Below are 19446 nucleotides of genomic sequence, written 5' to 3'. Positions count from 1 at the left end.
CTACCTCGAGATCAGGGACCATTGTCACCTCGTCACCTAAGACCTCGGCCGGGTGCGGATATCAACAACAGAGTGTTTATTGACAATGCCCGCACGACGCACTCCGTAGCCGTCGGCAGTGCGCAGTACGTACTGTACTACGTACTCCGTACGTGCGGATGCATGTGCGGGGTATGGAGAAGCCCGGCCGCTCTTCAAGGATGTGAAGGCAGCACGAGGGCACAGTGCACACTGATAATGCGCACTCAGTGAGGGAGCATTGCATTACAGCCGGCCGGCAGACAAAAGACTGCACGACAACTTGCAAGTTGGTGGTTGTGTTTGAAAAACTCCAAAACTCCGTCCAACGTCATACCCATACCCGCCCGCCCTGGGTCGTCGTCGTGGGCATCTAACAGTGACTGATAGCACTACCAGATGTCTACTAAACTAGCGCATACGGGAAGCAAGGACTCAATTGCAACTACACACTTAATGTACTTAAGTAGTGCTAAGAACTGCGGCAGTGACAACCAACCGCGGAACCTGCCTAGGCGATGGCGATACAGTGGCGACATAGGCACATGGAGTCACGGACACATGGACAGTGAATTGCTGGACACATGGACTTCTCTAATGGCACACGGAGACCAGGCCGACGATTGGGAAAAAGGGGGAGGGAGAAGCCTCCTCGTCTCGTGTTGATCCAGGCTTTCCCGGGCAAAGGAGGCGAGCAAAAGGAGGTGTCCGTGGCGCAGACGGGGATTTTTTCCTGGCACATGGTTCCTGGCGGCGTTGATTTTTGCATTGTGCCTGCGCTTGCCCACTTGCCGTCTTTGGGCAGGCAGAAGAGGACTGATTCCATCATGACCGACGCCAACAGGTAAACGGGGCCTGGGAAGAGTTGGTCAAAAGGAACATTGAAGAACCCCATCCATGCATGTCTTTGGCGGCATGCCATTCGACGCTTGAGCGCACACTAGCACATAGCACATGCGAGCATGCGGACCACGCGAAGACAAGGTGTCTGCCTCCTTACCAGGTACTTACCTAGATACCTACCTAAGTAGGTACCTACCTACTTAGTAGGTAGTTAGGTACTGAAGTAAGGTACTTGGGTACTTAAAGTAAGTAGGCGCTAGGTCGGTACTGAGCAGCTTGGGGGCACGACTTATCTCGTACTTACGCATCAATTCATCATTGACGATTGATGATGGCAAAAAGGGCCCAGGTGTCCCGCCGCCTCGTTTTCAACGGCTCCATACTTTTGCTACCGTGCGGGGGCAAATGATTCACTGATGAGGAACTACCGCCTACTAAGTACTTAGAGTACTTACCCAGGTACCTGGGCACTTGAGGCGTTTAGGTACTTCGTAATTAGAGCCTTGGTGACGCCGACGCGGCTGCACACGGCTGACGGCCACCCCAGGGTGGTCAGGCTCCCAGGCTCATGACCCAGACCTCTCTTCGTCGACGGCTCTTTGATTTACAGCCTCTGGCCCTCCGGCTCCTAATCATCCCCCCTCCTTCTTGGAACTCGACACTTCCTATCTCTCGTACGACCATGGTGATGGCCTCGGACGAACATGTGCTTCGTCTCAACTGATACTCGGCAGAGCGAGTGCATTTGACTGGCTCGTGGCGCCGAGTGTGAGCACACCGGCAGGCCCTGCTGACCCTGAGCGCTCGCCGCTGACCCTGAGCACCGACCCAGACAGGCGGGGCACTTTGTGCCGACCCCGCCGCCATCTGCTGGTCCGCTGATCCCTCGACTGCGCACCGGAGGCTGCTTCGTCGCAACGCCGCAACACCCACCACCTTCGACTTTCCCACTTGCGATAACGGCAACTGATCCTTCATTCTCTCTCTGTGCTCGCGTGCTCGCCCTCGCCCTCGCCCTCGCTGGATCGAGCATCGCCGCGAGTCGGTGGCTGGCCGTCGAAATACGCCCCCTGTCTCTTCCTTTTGCTTTTCAAAAATTCGGTTATGAATTCACGTCCGCCCCACGCTCTTCCGATACTCGACCTCATTTATTAGTCCCGAGTTCCAACATCCACCTTGTCAATCGGAACCCCACGTACTGTTGACGACATCTCGCCGTGAAATAAGCCAACGCCCGAACAGCACTATCAAACGACTCGGAATACACAGGAGGGGCAGGAGGATACAGAGTATTGGCCGCCACTATTATACTTGCACTGTTTATTCCCACCCTTTTTTTTTCGTCATAACAAAACCCGCATACTATACACCTGGCAGCAGCAACCAAAAAATGACCGCAGTCATTGACAGAGACGTCGTGACTTCGGTCTCCACGTCAAACAGCGGCGACGCTACGCCCACATCATCCGGCACGTCCATCAAAGGGAAAGGCCGCCAGCGGCTGCTTCGCGGCCTTCAACGAATATCCTCCTCGCCCTCGTTGAATGGTCTTCGTCGTTCGAGGTCAGCGAGCAGCCCGTACAGCACCAGGGCCTCACTCTCTTGTGTGAGCCTCGCTGCCGTCGCGCCTCCCCAGACTCCGTCCACTGCCAGATCGTCCACTCCTCAACCGTCACCACTGGGCCTGCCGAGCGCCCCGGTTTCCCTCTCACAGGCCTCGACCCACGAGTTTCCCTTATACGACAACACCCAAGGCCAGCTGTCTGTCCGTAAGGTTGACAACATTGACCCGAATAGGCCGCCGCCGACTGCGACCGTTCCTGCCGGCGTTGCCTTTGCCAAACACGAAGCGTCCGCCAAAGCACAGGCGGTGGTAAAAGCACACCCTAAGCCTGCGTTCCCGTTTTGGGAAAAGATGCCGCACGAGCTCCGGGTCCAGATATTCTCGTTTCTAGGACCCAAAGAGCTTGTCCGATCCTCTCGAGTGAGCAAGTCTTTTTACAGGTTTTGCTTTGACGGGCAGCTTTGGACGTCGCTGGATGCTTCCGAATTCTATCAGGACATTCCGGCCGAGTCGCTGTCCAGAATCATCGTGGCTGCTGGTCCATTCATCAAGGATTTGAACCTTCGAGGCTGCGTGCAAGTCGAGCACTATAAGCGGACAGAAGTCATCGTCAAAGCTTGCAGGAACCTGATGAATGCTACTCTGGAAGGCTGCCGAAACTTTCAAAAGAGCACTCTGCACACCCTGTTGAGGGCCAACGACAAGCTAATCCATCTCAACTTGACAGGCCTGTCGGCCGTGTCAAACACGTCTTGCAAAATCATCGCCGAATCATGCCCACAGCTAGAAACATTGAACGTGTCGTGGTGCGACAAGGTGGAGGCCAAGGGAATCAAAGCTATTGTCGAATCATGCCCCAAACTGAGAGACCTAAGGGCTGGCGAAGTCCGTGGCTTCGATGATATTTCGACTGCCGAGACTATTTACAACACCAACAATCTGGAGCGTCTTGTTCTTTGCGGATGTGTCGAGCTGACCGATGACGCCCTCAAGGTCATGATGCAGGGCACCAGCCCGGAAATCGACATTCTCACCGACAGACCCATTGTTCCTCCACGGAAACTAAGACATCTCGACCTGAGTCGATGCAACCGCCTGTCCAGCGCCGGCGTCAAAGCCATTGGATACGCCGTGCCCGAACTACAAGGCCTCCGACTTTCTGGGTGCAAAACGCTCACTGATGCGGCGCTCGAGCCCATCCTAGCATCCACGCCTCGGCTTACACATCTTGAGTTGGAGGATCTCGAAGACCTCACGAACGCTCTCATGTCTGAACACCTTGCCAGGGCCCCCTGTGCAGACACCTTGGAGCATCTTTCAATTAGCTACTGTGAAAACATTGGCGATGTCGGCATGTTACCCGTACTCCAAAAATGCCTACGCCTGAGGAGCATTGACATGGACAACACACGGATCAGCGATCTCTCCTTGGCAGAAGCCGCAGCCATGGTCAATAAGCGCTCACAGAGATGGCCTCGGGCCAATGACCGGCCGGAGGTTACCCTACAGCTGGTCGTGTACGACTGTCAAAACGTAACGTGGACCGGCATCCGAGAAGTTCTGTTTCGAAACGCCCATGTCAAACCAGCTGCGGGAGAGCCGGGGAAAGTGACATATCCCACAGAGGTTATTGGCCTGAAGTGCTTCTACGGCTTTCAGATGACGGTCGACGAGCATCAGAAGCGTGTGCTGCGAGGAGACTTCTCGTCTGCCGGCAGGCTGGAGAGGAAATGGGCAGACTACATGCAAGCAAACGAGGAGGTCGGAATGGGAGGCGCAGGACAACGACGACGGAGACGACGCGCCAGAGAGGCCCATGCTCAACACCTGAATGAAGAAGACGGCGGCCTTGTGGGCCGCCGACGAGCACGAACAATGGGAGCTTGTTCGATGATGTAACAAACTCACGGACATGACCGCCGGAAGGAACCTGTGCCTCTTGTTGTTACACACACTGGCGCACTGGTTTCTGAATTTTTCAAGGACAAGAGCAACAATAACAATCACGTGGGACTGTCTCATTTTATTTTCTTTCCACACACGTGTGCACGAAATGGCTATGGGAATCCTGTTGAATGGTTCATTGGGGTACGGAGGCTGCCAGAATGCGCTTTGTTCAAAGGGGTCGGCTTTGGGCGTTCTGGGTCTGGTGCGGTAGATCCTTTTGGACAAGATGGTAGTATTGTCATCATCATCATCATCATCATCATCATCATCATCATCATCATCATCATCGGGGGTTATTTGTCACATGTCACATTTTTCTGGACAGCTTATAACTGAGGACCACCTCGCTGCCCTCAGAAACTGTCAAAGCCTTGCTTGCCAAATGAGTTCTTCTGTTCCTAGTGCGTTGAACTTGTTTCCTGGCGCACGCCACAAGGAAAACAATATTTGTCCCGACGACACTGACGTGGCTTGGAGTCGTGCATGGCCTGCGTTACATAGAACAAGTACAATCTTGGAATGGAACAGCTTTTACCTGGCACTATGTACTGACAATTGTTCTCCTCTTGTAGCAGATGCGTGGAAGGGGAAGGGTCCTTGTGCCCTGTCCAGTACGGAAGCAGCATGAAAACAAAACAAAACAAAACAAAACAAAAAGAAGAGGCACTGTTCGCTCTGAAATCTGAAACCATGGGCCATGTCTTCATGCGGGACGTCGCAAATTGCAGCCCCTAGCCGTCATATATCCCATTACGCCACATTTCTTCACAATGCACAAGCCATGGGGGACGAGAGGGAGACTAGGAGGTTGTAACCACTACAGTCTTCGGACTTGTACCCCGTATGCATGAGTACGGAGTACTGCGTTAGAGTGGGAGAGAAAAATGGTGGGGGGGGAGGGTTAAGGCTGGCTGGGCCGCAACCGTCACAATCGTCAATGGGAGAGAAAACCGACGACGACGACGACGACGATGACGGCAGTCGTCGACGGCACTTCTCCACAACCGGGGAAGAATACTACTACGTACGTACGGCGTTTTCAGCGCCATGTGCGAGGGTAGTCGAACGCCCTCTAATTTTAGACGTATTTTGCATGTTAGACGTATTTTGCATGCATGGCATGGCATTGCGTCGCGTCGCGTCGGGATGCGTCGCACAGCAGCAAAATATTTGCCAGTGCCAGCACGAGCAGTTGCACGCAAATTAAGACGATGCATCGAGGGGTCATACAATGCGACGACGCACTGCGTACGTACGTGACTACGGAGCACATGTAAAACGGCGGGACTGGGTTCAAGGGTTTTGCTACTGAAGAAATGAAGAATGTGCCACGGAATACTCCGTAATTCCTTTAAACTCATTTTCCATGGAGAAACAAGACTTGCCAAGCCAAGATAGGGGAGGTTCGAGCGGAGGGGGTCGGGGGTCCCAGGTTTGAGTGGGTCAGGCTCCGTCGTCCCCGCCGCCCTTTTTCCCTCCTTCACTGTCTTCTGTCTCTGTCTAACCTCGGCCACGTAACTCCGTATGCCGGACTCATTGCACACGCACACACACGCGCAGATGCGTGCCTGGGTACGGAGTACGGAGTAGTTGGATGCATGGAATCGCAGTCGACAACGTTCCGGAGGGCCAAGTGGACTGATAAGTTTCCCCCAGTCCAAGCGCCCGGTGAAGAAGACCACTTTCAACCACCCAACAAAAACCTGACCGTTTTCTGCCTGCCAGCCAGCCAGCCAACCACCCGCCCTTGGAAGCCGTCTCGACGAAGATTCCTTTTGGCTATTCTTCACCGGCTTGTGGCCAACGTGGCTCAGGGGGGGCTGGCCGGCGAGCCATCACGACACCGAGCTGGGAGAGACGTACGAAGTAACGAGTAGCGAGATTGATTGACGCTCGCTGGTCTCTCCCCCTCCAACTGTCCGTCCGCCCTTTTCTCACGCTGCCCGTTCGCCGGAGCAGCTGGCTCTTTTAATCCCACACCGTACTCCCGTAAAGCCCAACCATCTCCCATCCCGGAGAGCAGGAGGGGGCAAAGTTGGCGACCGAGTAGCTGACGATGCCGTTGGAAAAGATATACGTCGTCAGACATGGGGTAAGTGGCGCTACCGATGGCCGGGACAATAGGAAGTACTATTCGTCAGGCTTGCCTCCCTTCTATTTGGCATTTGCGTTTTCTTTCTTGCAGGAAACTTTGTATTGACAAGTGGGCTCTCTGCTATTGTTGTCGCCATGTATTAGTTCCGCGCCAGTTGGTCGGTTGATCCCAAGACGGGCGCCTACATGGGCATTCCGTCACCGACGGGTATCCAGGGCGATCCCGCCCTCACTTCGCACGGGATTGACCAGGCCAAGGAGCTGGCGAGGCATCTCGAAACCCTGGACCCGGCGGTAGAGAAGGTCTATTCGAGCCCGTTTTACAGGTGTCTGCAGACAATGGTGCCGTTTATGGACCTTCAGCGGGAGAAACTTGGCGCACGGAATCGTCAGTCTGTACCACCTTCTGCTGCTGCTGCGGCTGCTGCGGACGATGACGAGACGCCCAAATCCTTGCTCACCGGCACGGTGGTGACCAAGACGCTGCCTGAGCACGGCATTCGTGAGTGGTTCGGATCAGCGCCGTTTGATCACCCGGAGCCAGCCGCCCCTCGAGTCCTCAAAGCCATGTTCCCGTGGTACGATGAGAGCTACATGTCCACCGCGAGGCCGTCTGCCAAGGGCGAGACCCTGGAGCAGCTGCACCAGAGGATCACCAAGGCCTTGAGGGGCATCATCCGACAGTGTGATGCCGACGGCACGCGGGCCATTGTCCTGTGCAGCCACGCAGCAGTGATCATCCTCATCGGTCGCATCCTTACCGGCCTGATCCCGGACAGCGTAGACCTTGATGACTTCCAGGCCTACACGTGTGGTTTGAGCGTCTACAGCCGCAGCAGTGGTGGCGTCGCTGAAGGAAACAATATCCCTGACATCCGCGATGGCCGCCGTTCTGCCTCACCATCGGCACGAGGTACGTAACTTACATGGACTGGCCCGGTTTCAGGGAAGCTTGTATGGGGTGCTCCGTAGGGCTACTCCGGACTAGTCGTACTATTTGGCAAGCCCCAACGCCTCATCCCTTGACCTTGACCCGTTCCCCGTTCCCAAATCCCAACCTTTCTGCCGGAGTTGGTGGTACTGGCAACGGTGCTGTGGGATTCGTGCCATGTGCGGTGCGCGTCGAGGCGGACTTGTATCAGTTTTTTTTCCCTTTTTGTTTATTTTTATTTCTTTGGCTGACATCGTTGCAGATATATTGCAGGCGGATCGGATCGGAGGTTGGGATTGCGAGTTGAACAGCGACTGCAGCTTCTTGAGTGGAGGCGCGGAACGAGGATGGTACGTTGGTTTTGCCTCTGGTACTACTCCGTACTCGCAATACATGTGTGCATGCGTCTAACGCGCATCTTCTTCTCCCCCCGTCCTGTCCTCATTTCAACGTTTTCTTTCCGCCTCTTGTTTGCTGCACCTGTTTAGTTGGACGCGTCCGAGGCCTTCCTCTACGTTTGTTATCATCTTCTTGGACCCCTCCGCATCTGTGCTGAAAACGCGCCTAGGAAATTCACCGGAGATGAATCATTTCCCGGCACCGGATCGCTGTCCCAAACCGAGCTTGACCCCAAACTATAGACCCGACGTATCGGACAGTACGTAAGGAGGCGAGCATGATGCGCTCATGGTGAGACCTCCCTGCTGGAGCGACAACACTGCACTGCAGGAGGAAGCTGCACGCCTTGCACGCCTTGCCTCGAGAGACTGTCACTGTCACGGTCGACTCACTCCGTCGTCGAGTGGCCAAATGGTTCGTCCGAGTAACACCATCGAAGACGGACAAATCCCCCTCCATGACTCGCCTGGGGGTGGGCAGAACCCCAACATAGCATAGCTATAGTCTTCAGACAATGTCTGGCTCGTGCACTGACAAAAGCCTCTTGAAGCTCCACGCTCGACCAACATCAATTGTGCAGGGATGAAGTGGTGCCCACAGAAAACGATGTCATGCCATCCAAGGGCAGGATCTGGAGCAGGCTTGTGCCAGTTGTTGTTCAGATCAGTTTCTAAATGCGGCATGTTGTTGGCCAAGATGATGGCCCAACTTGTCCACGTGCCCCCGGCTCGCTCGTACGACAACATGTGTTGACCGGTGGACAGTGAATGCTTGCGCAGGGCATAGAAACCTACCACACAATACTCTGTACATACCAGTGCTCCATACCCGTCTGTGTCACCGTCAAACCATCGTCAACGGAGACTTTTCGTTTTTGCCCTCTTCCCCCTTGCCACTATTTTCGCGCCCAACGCCTGATATACCGTGAATGGACGAAGCGTGCAACGCCACCGCCAGCCCTGCTGGGTACTCTGTCTGTACTGTGACCGTTGTTGAAGGTGAGAGGGCCGCTTCCTGGTCTTTGCTTTGGCCGCGTGATCCTCGTGCTTACGTAAATCTCTCATCAGTCGATATCAAGGGCTCGATCGTGGTCCGGCGGTGACATGAGCGTAATAGCGCATGACGTTTTGCGAAATGCGTAGGCAGTACGGAGTGCTCCGTAAGCAGCAGTACTTACTACTACTAGTACTTACTGCCTGCCATCCGATCGATGCCCAGGTTCCTGGTGGTTAATTTATCTGATACTGCAGGGGATTTGGGCGGGAGATGACAGCCCTCTTGCATTGCAGACTTGAATTTCGGGTAGCCGGGATGCCGCCGCAACGGGCAGTAAACGCAGATGCACGTGGATCGTCATTGGCTGCTGTGGTCGACCCCTTGTCGAACACGTACTGCTCAATCATTTCGTGGTGGCTTCCGCGGCTGCGGCATCAATCTTTATGATTTGACGACACCGCGAGCAGAGCCCAAGATCCGACGTCCGACGCCCCGTGGCTGCAGCTGTAGCACTAGCGAGTGATGAGCTGGCTGCTTCGACGTTTGCGAGGCACAGGGGCAACGGCCGAATAATACAAACGTGTCTCAGCTAGACGCTGGCGGTGGCGATGAAGAAGGAGAAGGACCCTGACAGGTTGGCAGACAGGCAAGGCAGCAAGCACAGGGTCCGTTGTTGTGGGGGAGTCCCCGGGAGATCATGCCGGCCAGATTTTGCCTTGCTCCCCTTGCCTGGATGTTTCATACGAGGTTAACGTAGGTGAGCGTACCTTGCATCATCGGCCTTGACGTAGGGCCGAATATCACAGATGGCAGCTGTTCGCTGTTCCCTTTGGCACATGTCTGCCTACCCCTGTTTGCGCAAAGTGCCTTTTGCGTTCCTGGCGCAACTATATCTCTCAGGTAGCCAGTCGCGGCAGCCGAATCTCCATGGTCAAGTTCAGAGGGGTGGGTGATGCTGCAAAAGGGCCTGGAAATGCACAATAGCCGTCCATGCCCACCGAGAGCCGTTCAGCAGTACGCCGGGCCAGGGCTCAGAGGTTCATTCAGTCGGAGCTAAGACGACTGGCCCAAAGGTGGACGCCACCACTCGGATGAGAATCTGCACGCTCATTCGCTTCTGTCTCTCTGCACCCAGATGGCCAGGTTTCGCCGCTGGGAAGATTCATCGACATCTTCGCGGCGAGATAGCCAGTCCCCGTATCCTGATTGAGACATGCAGAGGATGCGGCCGAGAGCAGATATAGTTTCTGACGACGAAAGAGGCTTGGAGGAGTCGGCCAGCCCAGCTTGTCGACTCGATCCAATCGTGGCAGACGGTACCTGCGTACTCGGTGAATAGCGAACTTTGCCGCAAACACGGGGGCCGTTACGTCAGTCATTTGTTTTGCCCAGGTATAAAAAGAGTCTGCAAGATGCTGTCAGACCGAACACTAGTAGCAGCAGCAGCGCACGCGTGGGCCATGTTTAATTTGAAGGTCTTGGCTGATGTACGTAGCTGTGAGACGGACAAGCCCTTAGCGCCGAAAGAAAGCACGACGGCCGGTCGCTGGTTGCTATAATAATCGTTGCCATTATCACCATCTTTGAGATCAGGTCGTAGTCCGTTTCTTGGTGTGCAATGTAGAGAAGCACTCCTTCAACGGAACGTCAGGTGCAAGCAGAAGACATATTCACCTGCACGTAGGTAGGCGTCTTGGTAGCATGATGATGGCTGTGTGCCAGAGGACCGGCCGTGTTTCTAGTAGTAAGCGCTCGTATGTCACGCCTGCAGCCTTCACGATGTACATGAAGAGGGACGGTGTCGTTGGCGATGAAAATACTTGTTTGGCTATAGAAGCAGCAGCAGCATCAAGAGGCAGGCAAGACGCGGGCGGACTTGAGATTGTCGACATGAGCACTGGCACGGAGCGGCGCCGTTTCGAGCCGCGCGTTGATTATCTGGGCGATGAAGTAGGTCAGGAACACGCGACGTCTGTTTGTCAGGCCCAAGGCGCACAAGACTCAAGAGTACGCATACGGAAGATTCAATCAAGCCTGGGACTTCTGAAGCCGTTCAGACTTCAGATCGCGTCACCGGTCAGGTGGAGCCAAGGGAGCCTGCCATCCGGCCGCGCTTGTTCCAGATTCGGCTTGGCGGCCCTTGCCCGAGCAGGGGTCTCATGGCAAGTTGCCGGGGCTGACTGGGGCTGACTGGGGCTAGCCAGGGCTTGGCAGCGGCTTGGCAGTTGGAATGGCAAATGGCAGCCGAAGTGGAGGCTCAAAAAAGGAAAGAGCACCAGCCGCTATGTGTCCCTTGCGCGACCTCGAGCTCTCGCGACCTCACTTGCCTCACTTCTCCCTTGAACACCACCCCTCCTCCTCCTCGTCTGTCGAGAGAAAAAAAGCAACAGCGTCAAGACTCTGCTTGCTAGTCGACTGCTAGTCCGTTTGTCTACGAAGCCAGGCGCACTCGGTGCCCCGACCGACCAGCACAGTCCACTTGAGCACTGAGCCATATGTCATAGCACGGACAAGCTGGCCCTTGGAGCAAACTGGACTGGACGTCGGCAGCCCGCCTTTGTTTGGCTGACGTTTGGTCTATTTTCGCTTCTCCCCCACTGCGCGACTGAGACGAGTCGACTTGTTCTGGACGCCTGGCTTTTTCTCCCCGACATGGGATCAAACGCCGGCACCGGTCCGGAGCAACAAGAAACAAGAGCAGATTCAGAAGCGGAATCAGAATCAGGGCCAGAAGCAGGAGCCGAGCCACCGGTCAGCGTGGCCTCTGACTCGGCACGCTGCCAAAATTCCCATCTCCGAGCACAAGTCTGTCGTGTTGCGTAGAATTCGGCATGCTCTCTCTGCACCGGACGCACAGCAGGCCAGCCGCGACACCTGATGAAGACGCAAAAGAAAGCCTTGGGATTATAGCATGGAGAATGCGCAGAGTGTCGTGCGAACTAACTAAAAACAAGCATCTCTTTGGTGAGCGAGCCACACCGCCAACACCACCAACCAGCGCACTGGGACCCCCGACCTCGTGGTTACAGGCTGGATCCCGTTGTTGTTGTTGTTGCTGATGTTGTTCCCTTCTATGCACAACAAGTCCTGGGTCATTCTCCCAAGCCATGCACACTTATCAATGTGGCGTCGATGGCAGCATATTGACCCTCACAAAGGGGGCACGAATACACTGGAACACAACAATCAACTTCCCCTTTACCCCGTCTGCAAGATACAGTGCACGCAGCTTCATGTCATCTTGCGTTTGGACTCGTATCTGGCAGCAAGTTTGATATCGGGGTTGCTGAGGCTCCGCAATCTTCGTTACTCGCTCCCGCAGCAATGCAGTGCAGGCCCAGCATTACTGGGCGGCCTAGGCAGACACGTTGCGGTTATTTTGGCTTGTTTGCCAACAAGTCACACGCCTTCGAGGAGCCGTGGAGCGTTTTATCGTGCCGCAAACGGCCAGAGAAGTCACACATCCAGTCAAGAGATGTCCCGATGGAACGGCAACCCTGGTTAAGATGGCCCTAGCCGAGGTTGCTCGGTGAAGTAACGTGTCCGAGGAGGAATCGGCGAACCAACAACAGTTCTTTGTGCCATTTACTCGTGCACACCAGACAGACACTCTGCCATGGACTGGGACTCCGGCACGATGGACGGACGGGCGGGCAAATATGGGCAGATCATGTTCTTTTGTCGTATTTGGCCGTGTACGGATGTGGTTGTCTGTCGTCTGTCACGTTGTCGCGCTCTCGCTCTGGTTCCGCGCGTACCGAAGCTTGCAAGGCCCAAGTCTATCTCTATTAGTTGCTGTTTGAGGGTTGTGTGGACTGGACCATTGCGGGTGTGTGGCCCAGATGGCTCGGCTCTCCACACAACCACATCTCACATCTCACGGAGACAATGCCAAATGCCTAGCGTTGGCAAAGTCTCCTCTCCTCCGTATCGAGGGAGGGGTTTGCGCCAAGGCAAGGGTTTCGGCAACATGTCTAGTCTGGTGCAGGCCACCACTAGGGAGTAACTAGCAAGCGTACCGGCTTGGGCATGACGGTCCCCTTGCGTGCGGAGGACGAAGAGTAGAGTACAGTAATAGCCCGAGGCATCATCAGCTCGCTGTGCATTGTTGGAGACAGGTCTCTGGCAGAGTCAGCACAGACATTCAAGGTCCTCTGGGACGGCTGCTTTTGTTGTTGTTGACGCTGCTGGTGCTGGAGTTGGTGTTGGTGTTGGTGTGGTTGTGGTTGTGGTTTTGGGTTGCCGCTGTCATCATCGTCCTTGCCCGTGGGCGCCGCATGGGGTTCGATGTGAATGCGGCTTCGGCTTGGCACCAGGCAGTTCGGTTCATGTTGGGCACTCAGCCATGGCCAATTGATAATGTATTGTACGAGCAACAGATCCCAGGGTGCGGCCGGAGTATGTCTATTGTCCTGTTGCCACCCCTGCCAACTGCACCCCGCCACTAGCCTCATCTCGTTATGTCCACGGTCCACCACTGGCGCTGTGAATAGTACACGCTACATGCATGATAATTCATGAGGCGTCTGCGCATCTGCGGTGCACAGGCGGGCCAGACAGAGCAAGGCAAGGCAAGGCAAGGCAAGGCAAGGCCAGGCAAGGCCAGGCCAGGCAATGGCTCTGCTGATACGGCGTATGTACTGCTGCTAGCACGTACGTTCGTTCGTTCGTACAGAGTACATGTATTTATACACAGATATATACACGCACATGCATTGCATGCTTGCGTGCATACGTGTGTACGTTCGGAGCACCGGGGCTTCGACAGTATCAGGCGTCAGGCGTCGCGGTTTTTCTTTGTTTCTCCGCTGCCGCAGGTACCGTTTATGTCGATTCTGCACGACGATCCACCCTGCTTTTTGCTGGCTTCGCTAGTTGCACGCCATGTTGGTAATGTAATAATGACGGCCCTCCGTAGCCGCAGCAGGTCATCTCCTCTTCCTCCAACGTCGACCGGGGGCAGGCAGCAGGCAGCATGTACAGTGTACCGAGTGGCAGTCCGTACTTTGTACTTTGCACTTGTCAGCGGCACTCGGCACCTAGGAGCGTTTGGTGCCGGCAGTACGGAGTACGTACACCTCGATTTTGATTTCGACTCCATCCATCCATACACACACACACACACATACAGACACGGACGGACAGACACTGACACTGACACTGACACTGACACAGACTCCCCCCCATCTCTTCCCTTCTCACAGCTCGAGACAATCATTTGTCCTTGTCGGTACCCTCTTTTTCGGCCTTGATCTGGGTATGGGCAGCTCAGGTACGGCGGGCGGCGGACGGGGGAGGCGGACGGGGGACTCGTGGCCCATGGCCCGTGGCCCGTGGCAGAAGAAGAAACACGGTGCATTAGCAGCAAAGTCATCAGACGCCTTTCCCATCGCCGGGGTCTCTCGAGTCTCGACACCTCTCACGGACTCACGGATGGTCCATGGAGTACAAGAACGCGGCACCCCTCTAGGCTCTAGCCCTCGTGCTGGCGGCTGGCTGGTTATTTACTTGTTTGAGCGGCCGTTCCTTTTCTGTCCCTCGTGTTCATCGGCTTTTATAACTTTGAGATTCGTCCCTACCCACGCAACCCACTTCCTCCCTCGTTTGTTGACCTGTTCAACCCGTCCCGGCCTAGGTGGTGTCTTGAAAGGACTGTCTACATCTGCATCTACTCCGCAGCCGTCATCGTCGTCGTGGTCGTCGTCAGATACAAGACATCATACGTGGTGAAGCTTCGCGCATACCTCTCAATCCGCCATACATACAAACAAACGCCCTGACTGCGCGAGTCCGACTGTTGCCCAAATGTATACGACAATCCAGGCACCGCTCGAGCACCATGTTTCGGCGCTCTCTCGCACCTCGACCAAGATGGGCATCAAAGCAATTACTCATGTCGACAGCTATACCCCACGAAAGCTCTCTGACGACCTCCCTTCAATATTGCTCCCTAAGCCCATGGTCCATCCTCAAACCCCACCAGAGTCTACGTCAAGTAGCCCACGACTAAAACTGGAGGGTAAGTTTGACGTCGTCGTCGTCGTTGCGACACGACCGTCATATAGATGCCCAAGTAGTCTCTCCCATGGTATACTGATTCGCATGACCAGGTCCCTTTCCGAGCATCTCTAGAGACTGCTCTCCTCTTCGCACCATTTCTTCCCTGGGCAGCCCGAGAAACAACTCCCTCGTCCGGCTTCCCAGCCTAGAGGAATTCGACCTCGGAGTCGAGGCTCTTGCAAGGTCATACGGCCCTGCTCGTCCGTACACGCCCCCGTCACCACTTCGCGGCCTCGGACGAAGCTCAATCCTCCCTCAGCCATTGCCGTCGTTGCAATCATACGTTTCCCAGGACCATCACGTCCCCTACCAGATGAACGACGCCTACACTCATGCTGTCTCCAGCTTAGACGGCTACCCCAGCCCTCCCCCAGACGGCGAGAATCGACACATCAACCAAAAGTACACCACCGAAGAAGGCGATTTCATCATTTACGCCTGGCACGACAAGAAACTAAAGTGGCAGCGTATCAAGCAGGATTTCGCCGCCATGTTTGGTCGAACCCCCGAGAGAACGGTCCAGGGCCTTCAGGCCTGGTATTACCGCATGAACCAGAGGATTCCACTTTGGGACCAGGATGGTTGGCTGATCTTTGAAAACGAGGACGACTTGGAGCCTAAGCACATCAGCATCAAGTGCCGCGAAAGAGACAGCCAGGACAAGCCCATGGAGCCTCTTGGCCTCGCTCAACGTTATCCCGAACGCGCCATCCACTACTCCTGGGTTGATCCCGAATTGAAGCGAAAGTGCCAAGACTGGGGTGAGTCCATTTTCGCTCCGACACGCACAGACTGCACCTCGCAGGATATAATGATGCATGACGTACTGATATTTGCCTCCCACAGCCGCAAAGCGAGCAATGCAGTACCGTGACAGGCGAGAACGAAGAAAGAGAAAGGAGCAGAGGCGTCTCAAACTCTAAATTGCCGCCCCCTCCCCCCTTCTCTCTCAGTATTGAACGAAGAAAAAGTGACAATTACATTCAAATGCGACATGGCAACGACATTCATTCATAACGACGTGGGCAGCCTCCATGTACATTATTCCCCAACGTTATCGACATTCTCTTTCTCTCTCTTTCTCTCTCCTTGTCCCTGTTTCTTTGCCTCGCGTATAATACTCTCCTATGTCCTGCAGTCGTCAGCAACCAGAAAAAAAAATAGTCTCATTGTTTCTCTGTTTTTCATTTTTCATTTTCCCCTTCATTTCCCTATTCTTCATGTCCGTTTTTCCACCTTACACCGAGTCACTGGGGCAATGCATATACCACAAGGGGTTTCCTCGAGCATTAGAGGTTGATGACGCATGGCGGATCAGGGCGTTGGTCCTCAGCCTGGCTTAATGCTTTGTATGACTATAGCCGCGGCATACGAGCCCAAAAGAGAAGTTTGAAGTTTTCATTACATCATAATGAAGACGGCATGATTGTTATGTCTACGAGAGACATGGTATGACGCCTGTGTACGTATAATGGCAGATAATCGAGTGTTTTTTTTTTTTTTATTTTTTCCATTCCTTCCCTTGCCTTCTTGCCACCTATATTTTTTTCATATTTTCTATTTATTCAAAATCGGCAGTCCTGTACGATATACCTAAAATTGATTAAAATCTTATTACACATCTCAGCTGCTCCCCACGAATGTGACACTCGGCTGTGCAACGGGCTCTGCTCTTTGTTCGATAAGCATCGTCATTCGCTCCGTGTCAAAAAGGAAAAGGGCATGAGCTCGCTCTCAACGACGACATGACCGGATTGTATAATGGCCTGTGTCCAATAATTATTGTATGAGGTTCTGTCGACAAGCCCAGACCCTCCCCCGTGCCTTCTTTCATCGGAGCAACCACACGCAACCGCGCCCCAGATGATCTCTCATGTCCTGTATTTTGCGGCATCGCTCTGGCCGCTAAGCCCCTCGCCCTCGCCCTCGCCCTCCCCGGGGTCGTCCCCGTTTCACTCGCGCGTGGCCCAGGCCGCGGGTAAGCAGGATCTACCTACCCTCCCTCCCTTCCCTTCCCTTCCGTTCCCGGCACGACAAAGAGGGTGCATGAACGCTTCCCACCAAGGTCCGTCCCTTGATCACAGCTCTCTCTCTTCCTTCCAGGTGTTGTGCCCACCCAGTTGGTCTGCCCTCTTGCTCCGTATCCACATGTCCATGTATCTATTCCACGCATGGTACGCATCGTGGGTTCGTGCCGCCGAGGTGGGTTCGTCCACGGAGCAACCCATGGACCCTATGGGGAACCCTTGTTTTGGCCCATGGGCCGCCCACCCGTTTCCGTTTCCGGTGGTTCTTTTGGCAGCGCGGTGGTTAACATGGGAACCCTTTGTGCATTGCGCCGGCCGAACCCCGCGCTGCGCGTTTGTTGACGGGTCATGCACTCGCGGGACGGGTAGGCATGTATGTTTGCGTAGGGGCATATTTCGGGAGCCGTTGCTATCAATAGCGTCTGTGGTCGGGCATCATGCGAGATGCGATTTGTGATGCATGGCAGGGCGTGAGAGTAGGGGCGAGGAGGTGTTCGAGACTGGCCGCTAACGGAATGCGGAGTTTCGCTTCATGAACTCTTTGATGCGTGCCATACGGGCCTCGTCGTCGTCATCGACGCCGTCCTCGAGTGCCATTTCATCCTGTTCCTCGTAGTACTCGTTGTCGTACTCCTCGTCAGAGTTGTTTCCGTGGCGGTAAAGGTAGGCGTCACGACCGTACTCGTCGCCAGAGTCTACTTCGTCCTCGGGGTAGTCTGCCGTGTAGTAGTTTTCCGCTTTTGCAAGTCAGCATATTGCTCCCCAGGCATTTGTGCCATCTGGCTGATCTGAGTCTCAGGTGTTTGTTCCTACCATTCTCGTCTTCGTCGTCTTCGTCGAGCTCGTCATCCTCGTCGATCGCTGACCCGAAGAAGAGAAGACTCTCCTCCTCGTCTCCGAGAACAAGAATGCCGACGTCTGCTGGGCCCGCGTCCAAAGCTACAGATTTAGCCGGGATGCGGACGTACTCTTCAATTACCCAGTCGTCGTCGTCTCCCTCTTCATCACTGTGGTCACTCATTGTGATATCGATGGCAGTCCCGGAGCTCTGGGGAGGAGAAGGCTCCGGGTGTCGTTCGTGAAAGCGCTTAGCCGGGCTCTTGGGTTTGAACCTCGACGGCTTACTATCCTGCTCCATGCTGTGAAGATTGGCACCCAACTCGTGGAGCACCCATGCATTCATGTCGTTTGCTATCTTATCCATATCCTGATTGTGACGGTCTATCAATGAAACAGGCAGAGGAGCCCAGCTCGGAGTTGCATTTTGCGAAGTTGTGCCGCACGATTTGTTTGCTACTCCTGGCCGCTTTAGCCGCGTCTGTTCTATGCTGCCCTCTCGGTTCCGTTCCGCTCTGTGCAATCCGTTCTCGAGCTGTGTCGGCTGGCCGGCTGCTAGGTTTTCGGGTAGTTTTGGAGCCTTCTTCCTTCCGGAAGACTCCACAAACACAGCTGGACCGAATCTGTTCTTCTTGGAGACTCCGGAACCAGGTGCTTGGGTCGCCCCCTTTGCCGACATGGATTTTGACACACGGAACCTGCGAGGTCCAGGGAGGCAGGATGCTACGCCACCGTGTTGCGCTGGCTTTATCGGTGTATTGGCCTCATTTTTTCTTTTATTGCGACCTGGCGTGGTGTCTGGGGGGGACACATGAATGACGGGCTGGGTAGATTTGCTCTCTCGTCGAGGTTGTTGAGCGGCTACTTCGCGACGCTGGTATGCCCAATTGCTTCCGGTTCGATGACGCTTGGAGTCTTGATCGAATTCTGCAAAAACTGGTGAGCAAAGAAAAGGGAGTCAGGGGTTATCTTTTTCAAAGACCAACGAAGAAATGTGACTGGCGTCTCGTCGACCCTCTTGCGCTTCACACGGATAAGCTGTGGCGGGATTGACATGGTGGATGGGGAAGCGGCGTGTGACCAAGTCGAGACTCAGCAGGCGCAGAGGTGCGACGGAGTGAGTGCCTGGAGCCTGAAGTCTGGGGCCTCGATAACGCAAGGGGTTCCGGGTGTGAACAAGATGCTATGATATTCTTGGTCATGGAGTTGACACAATTTGCACTCACCTATGCCTTCTGCGTACATACCTAAGCTAGGGCCGATGTGGGGCCGAACCTCGACTTCGACTTTCGATGTTGACTTGAAGAGGGTCCCGTACTCTAGGTACTGTCAACGAACTTAACTTTAAGTACCTAGGTACCTAGGTACCTAGGTACTCCGTACTTACCTAAGTGCTGAGTACCTAAGTACTTAAGAAGTAAGAGGTACTTAGGCATCGGGTGCCGCGCCACGTCACATCGATTGAGCCCGTCCGAGCAAGTAGTACTGGACCTCAGAGCCACGAGCTTGTACTCCGAACTCGTGGACGTACTTGAGTAGTCGCATGGCCTCTTGACACCCAAATGGGCCAAAGCCGCGAGTTCCATCATCCAATTGAGCAGCGCGCCCAGGCATCCAACATCCATGGCTGCCAGCCCAACGCGGGGAAAGCCCCGGGTCGATGAATCAAGCTGGCTGGGAGCTGTCGAGTTGGTGGCCAGAGGAGCTTGAGATTGCTTCAACGTTCCGTG

At 54.8% G+C, this 19446-nt stretch overlaps 4 protein-coding genes across 4 annotated transcripts; 3 read left to right on the top strand and 1 right to left on the bottom strand.

Annotated features, from left to right (window-relative positions):
- Positions 1 to 2251: 2251 nt before the first annotated feature.
- Positions 2252 to 4324, top strand: MAM_05811 (F-box/LRR repeat containing protein 2; the record flags this gene model as incomplete). Its single annotated transcript, XM_040824609.1, has 1 exon — positions 2252 to 4324. One exon carries the CDS (start codon positions 2252 to 2254, stop codon positions 4322 to 4324), a length of 2073 nt encoding a protein of 690 aa, XP_040677291.1.
- A 2328-nt stretch (positions 4325 to 6652) lies between these two features.
- On the top strand, positions 6653 to 7387 carry MAM_05810 (phosphoglycerate mutase family protein; the record flags this gene model as incomplete). Its single annotated transcript, XM_040824608.1, has 1 exon — positions 6653 to 7387. One exon carries the CDS (start codon positions 6653 to 6655, stop codon positions 7385 to 7387), a length of 735 nt encoding a protein of 244 aa, XP_040677290.1.
- Positions 7388 to 14663: 7276 nt separating this feature from the next.
- Positions 14664 to 15775, top strand: MAM_05809 (uncharacterized protein; the record flags this gene model as incomplete). The annotated part of the gene is made up of 3 exons (XM_040824607.1): positions 14664 to 14811; positions 14903 to 15613; positions 15699 to 15775. 3 exons carry the CDS (start codon positions 14664 to 14666, stop codon positions 15773 to 15775), a joined length of 936 nt encoding a protein of 311 aa, XP_040677289.1.
- A 1611-nt stretch (positions 15776 to 17386) lies between these two features.
- Positions 17387 to 18772, bottom strand: MAM_05808 (Transcription factor Iwr1; the record flags this gene model as incomplete). Its single annotated transcript, XM_040824606.1, has 3 exons — positions 17387 to 17616; positions 17693 to 18643; positions 18703 to 18772. 3 exons carry the CDS (start codon positions 18770 to 18772, stop codon positions 17387 to 17389), a joined length of 1251 nt encoding a protein of 416 aa, XP_040677288.1.
- Positions 18773 to 19446: the final 674 nt, after the last annotated feature.

This window comes from Metarhizium album (assembly GCF_000804445.1).
Source record: "Metarhizium album ARSEF 1941 chromosome Unknown scaffold_16, whole genome shotgun sequence".
Classification (NCBI taxonomy): domain Eukaryota; kingdom Fungi; phylum Ascomycota; class Sordariomycetes; order Hypocreales; family Clavicipitaceae; genus Metarhizium; species Metarhizium album.
Note: the sequence above shows the minus strand (reverse complement) of the source record. Positions and strands in the feature narration are given on the sequence as shown.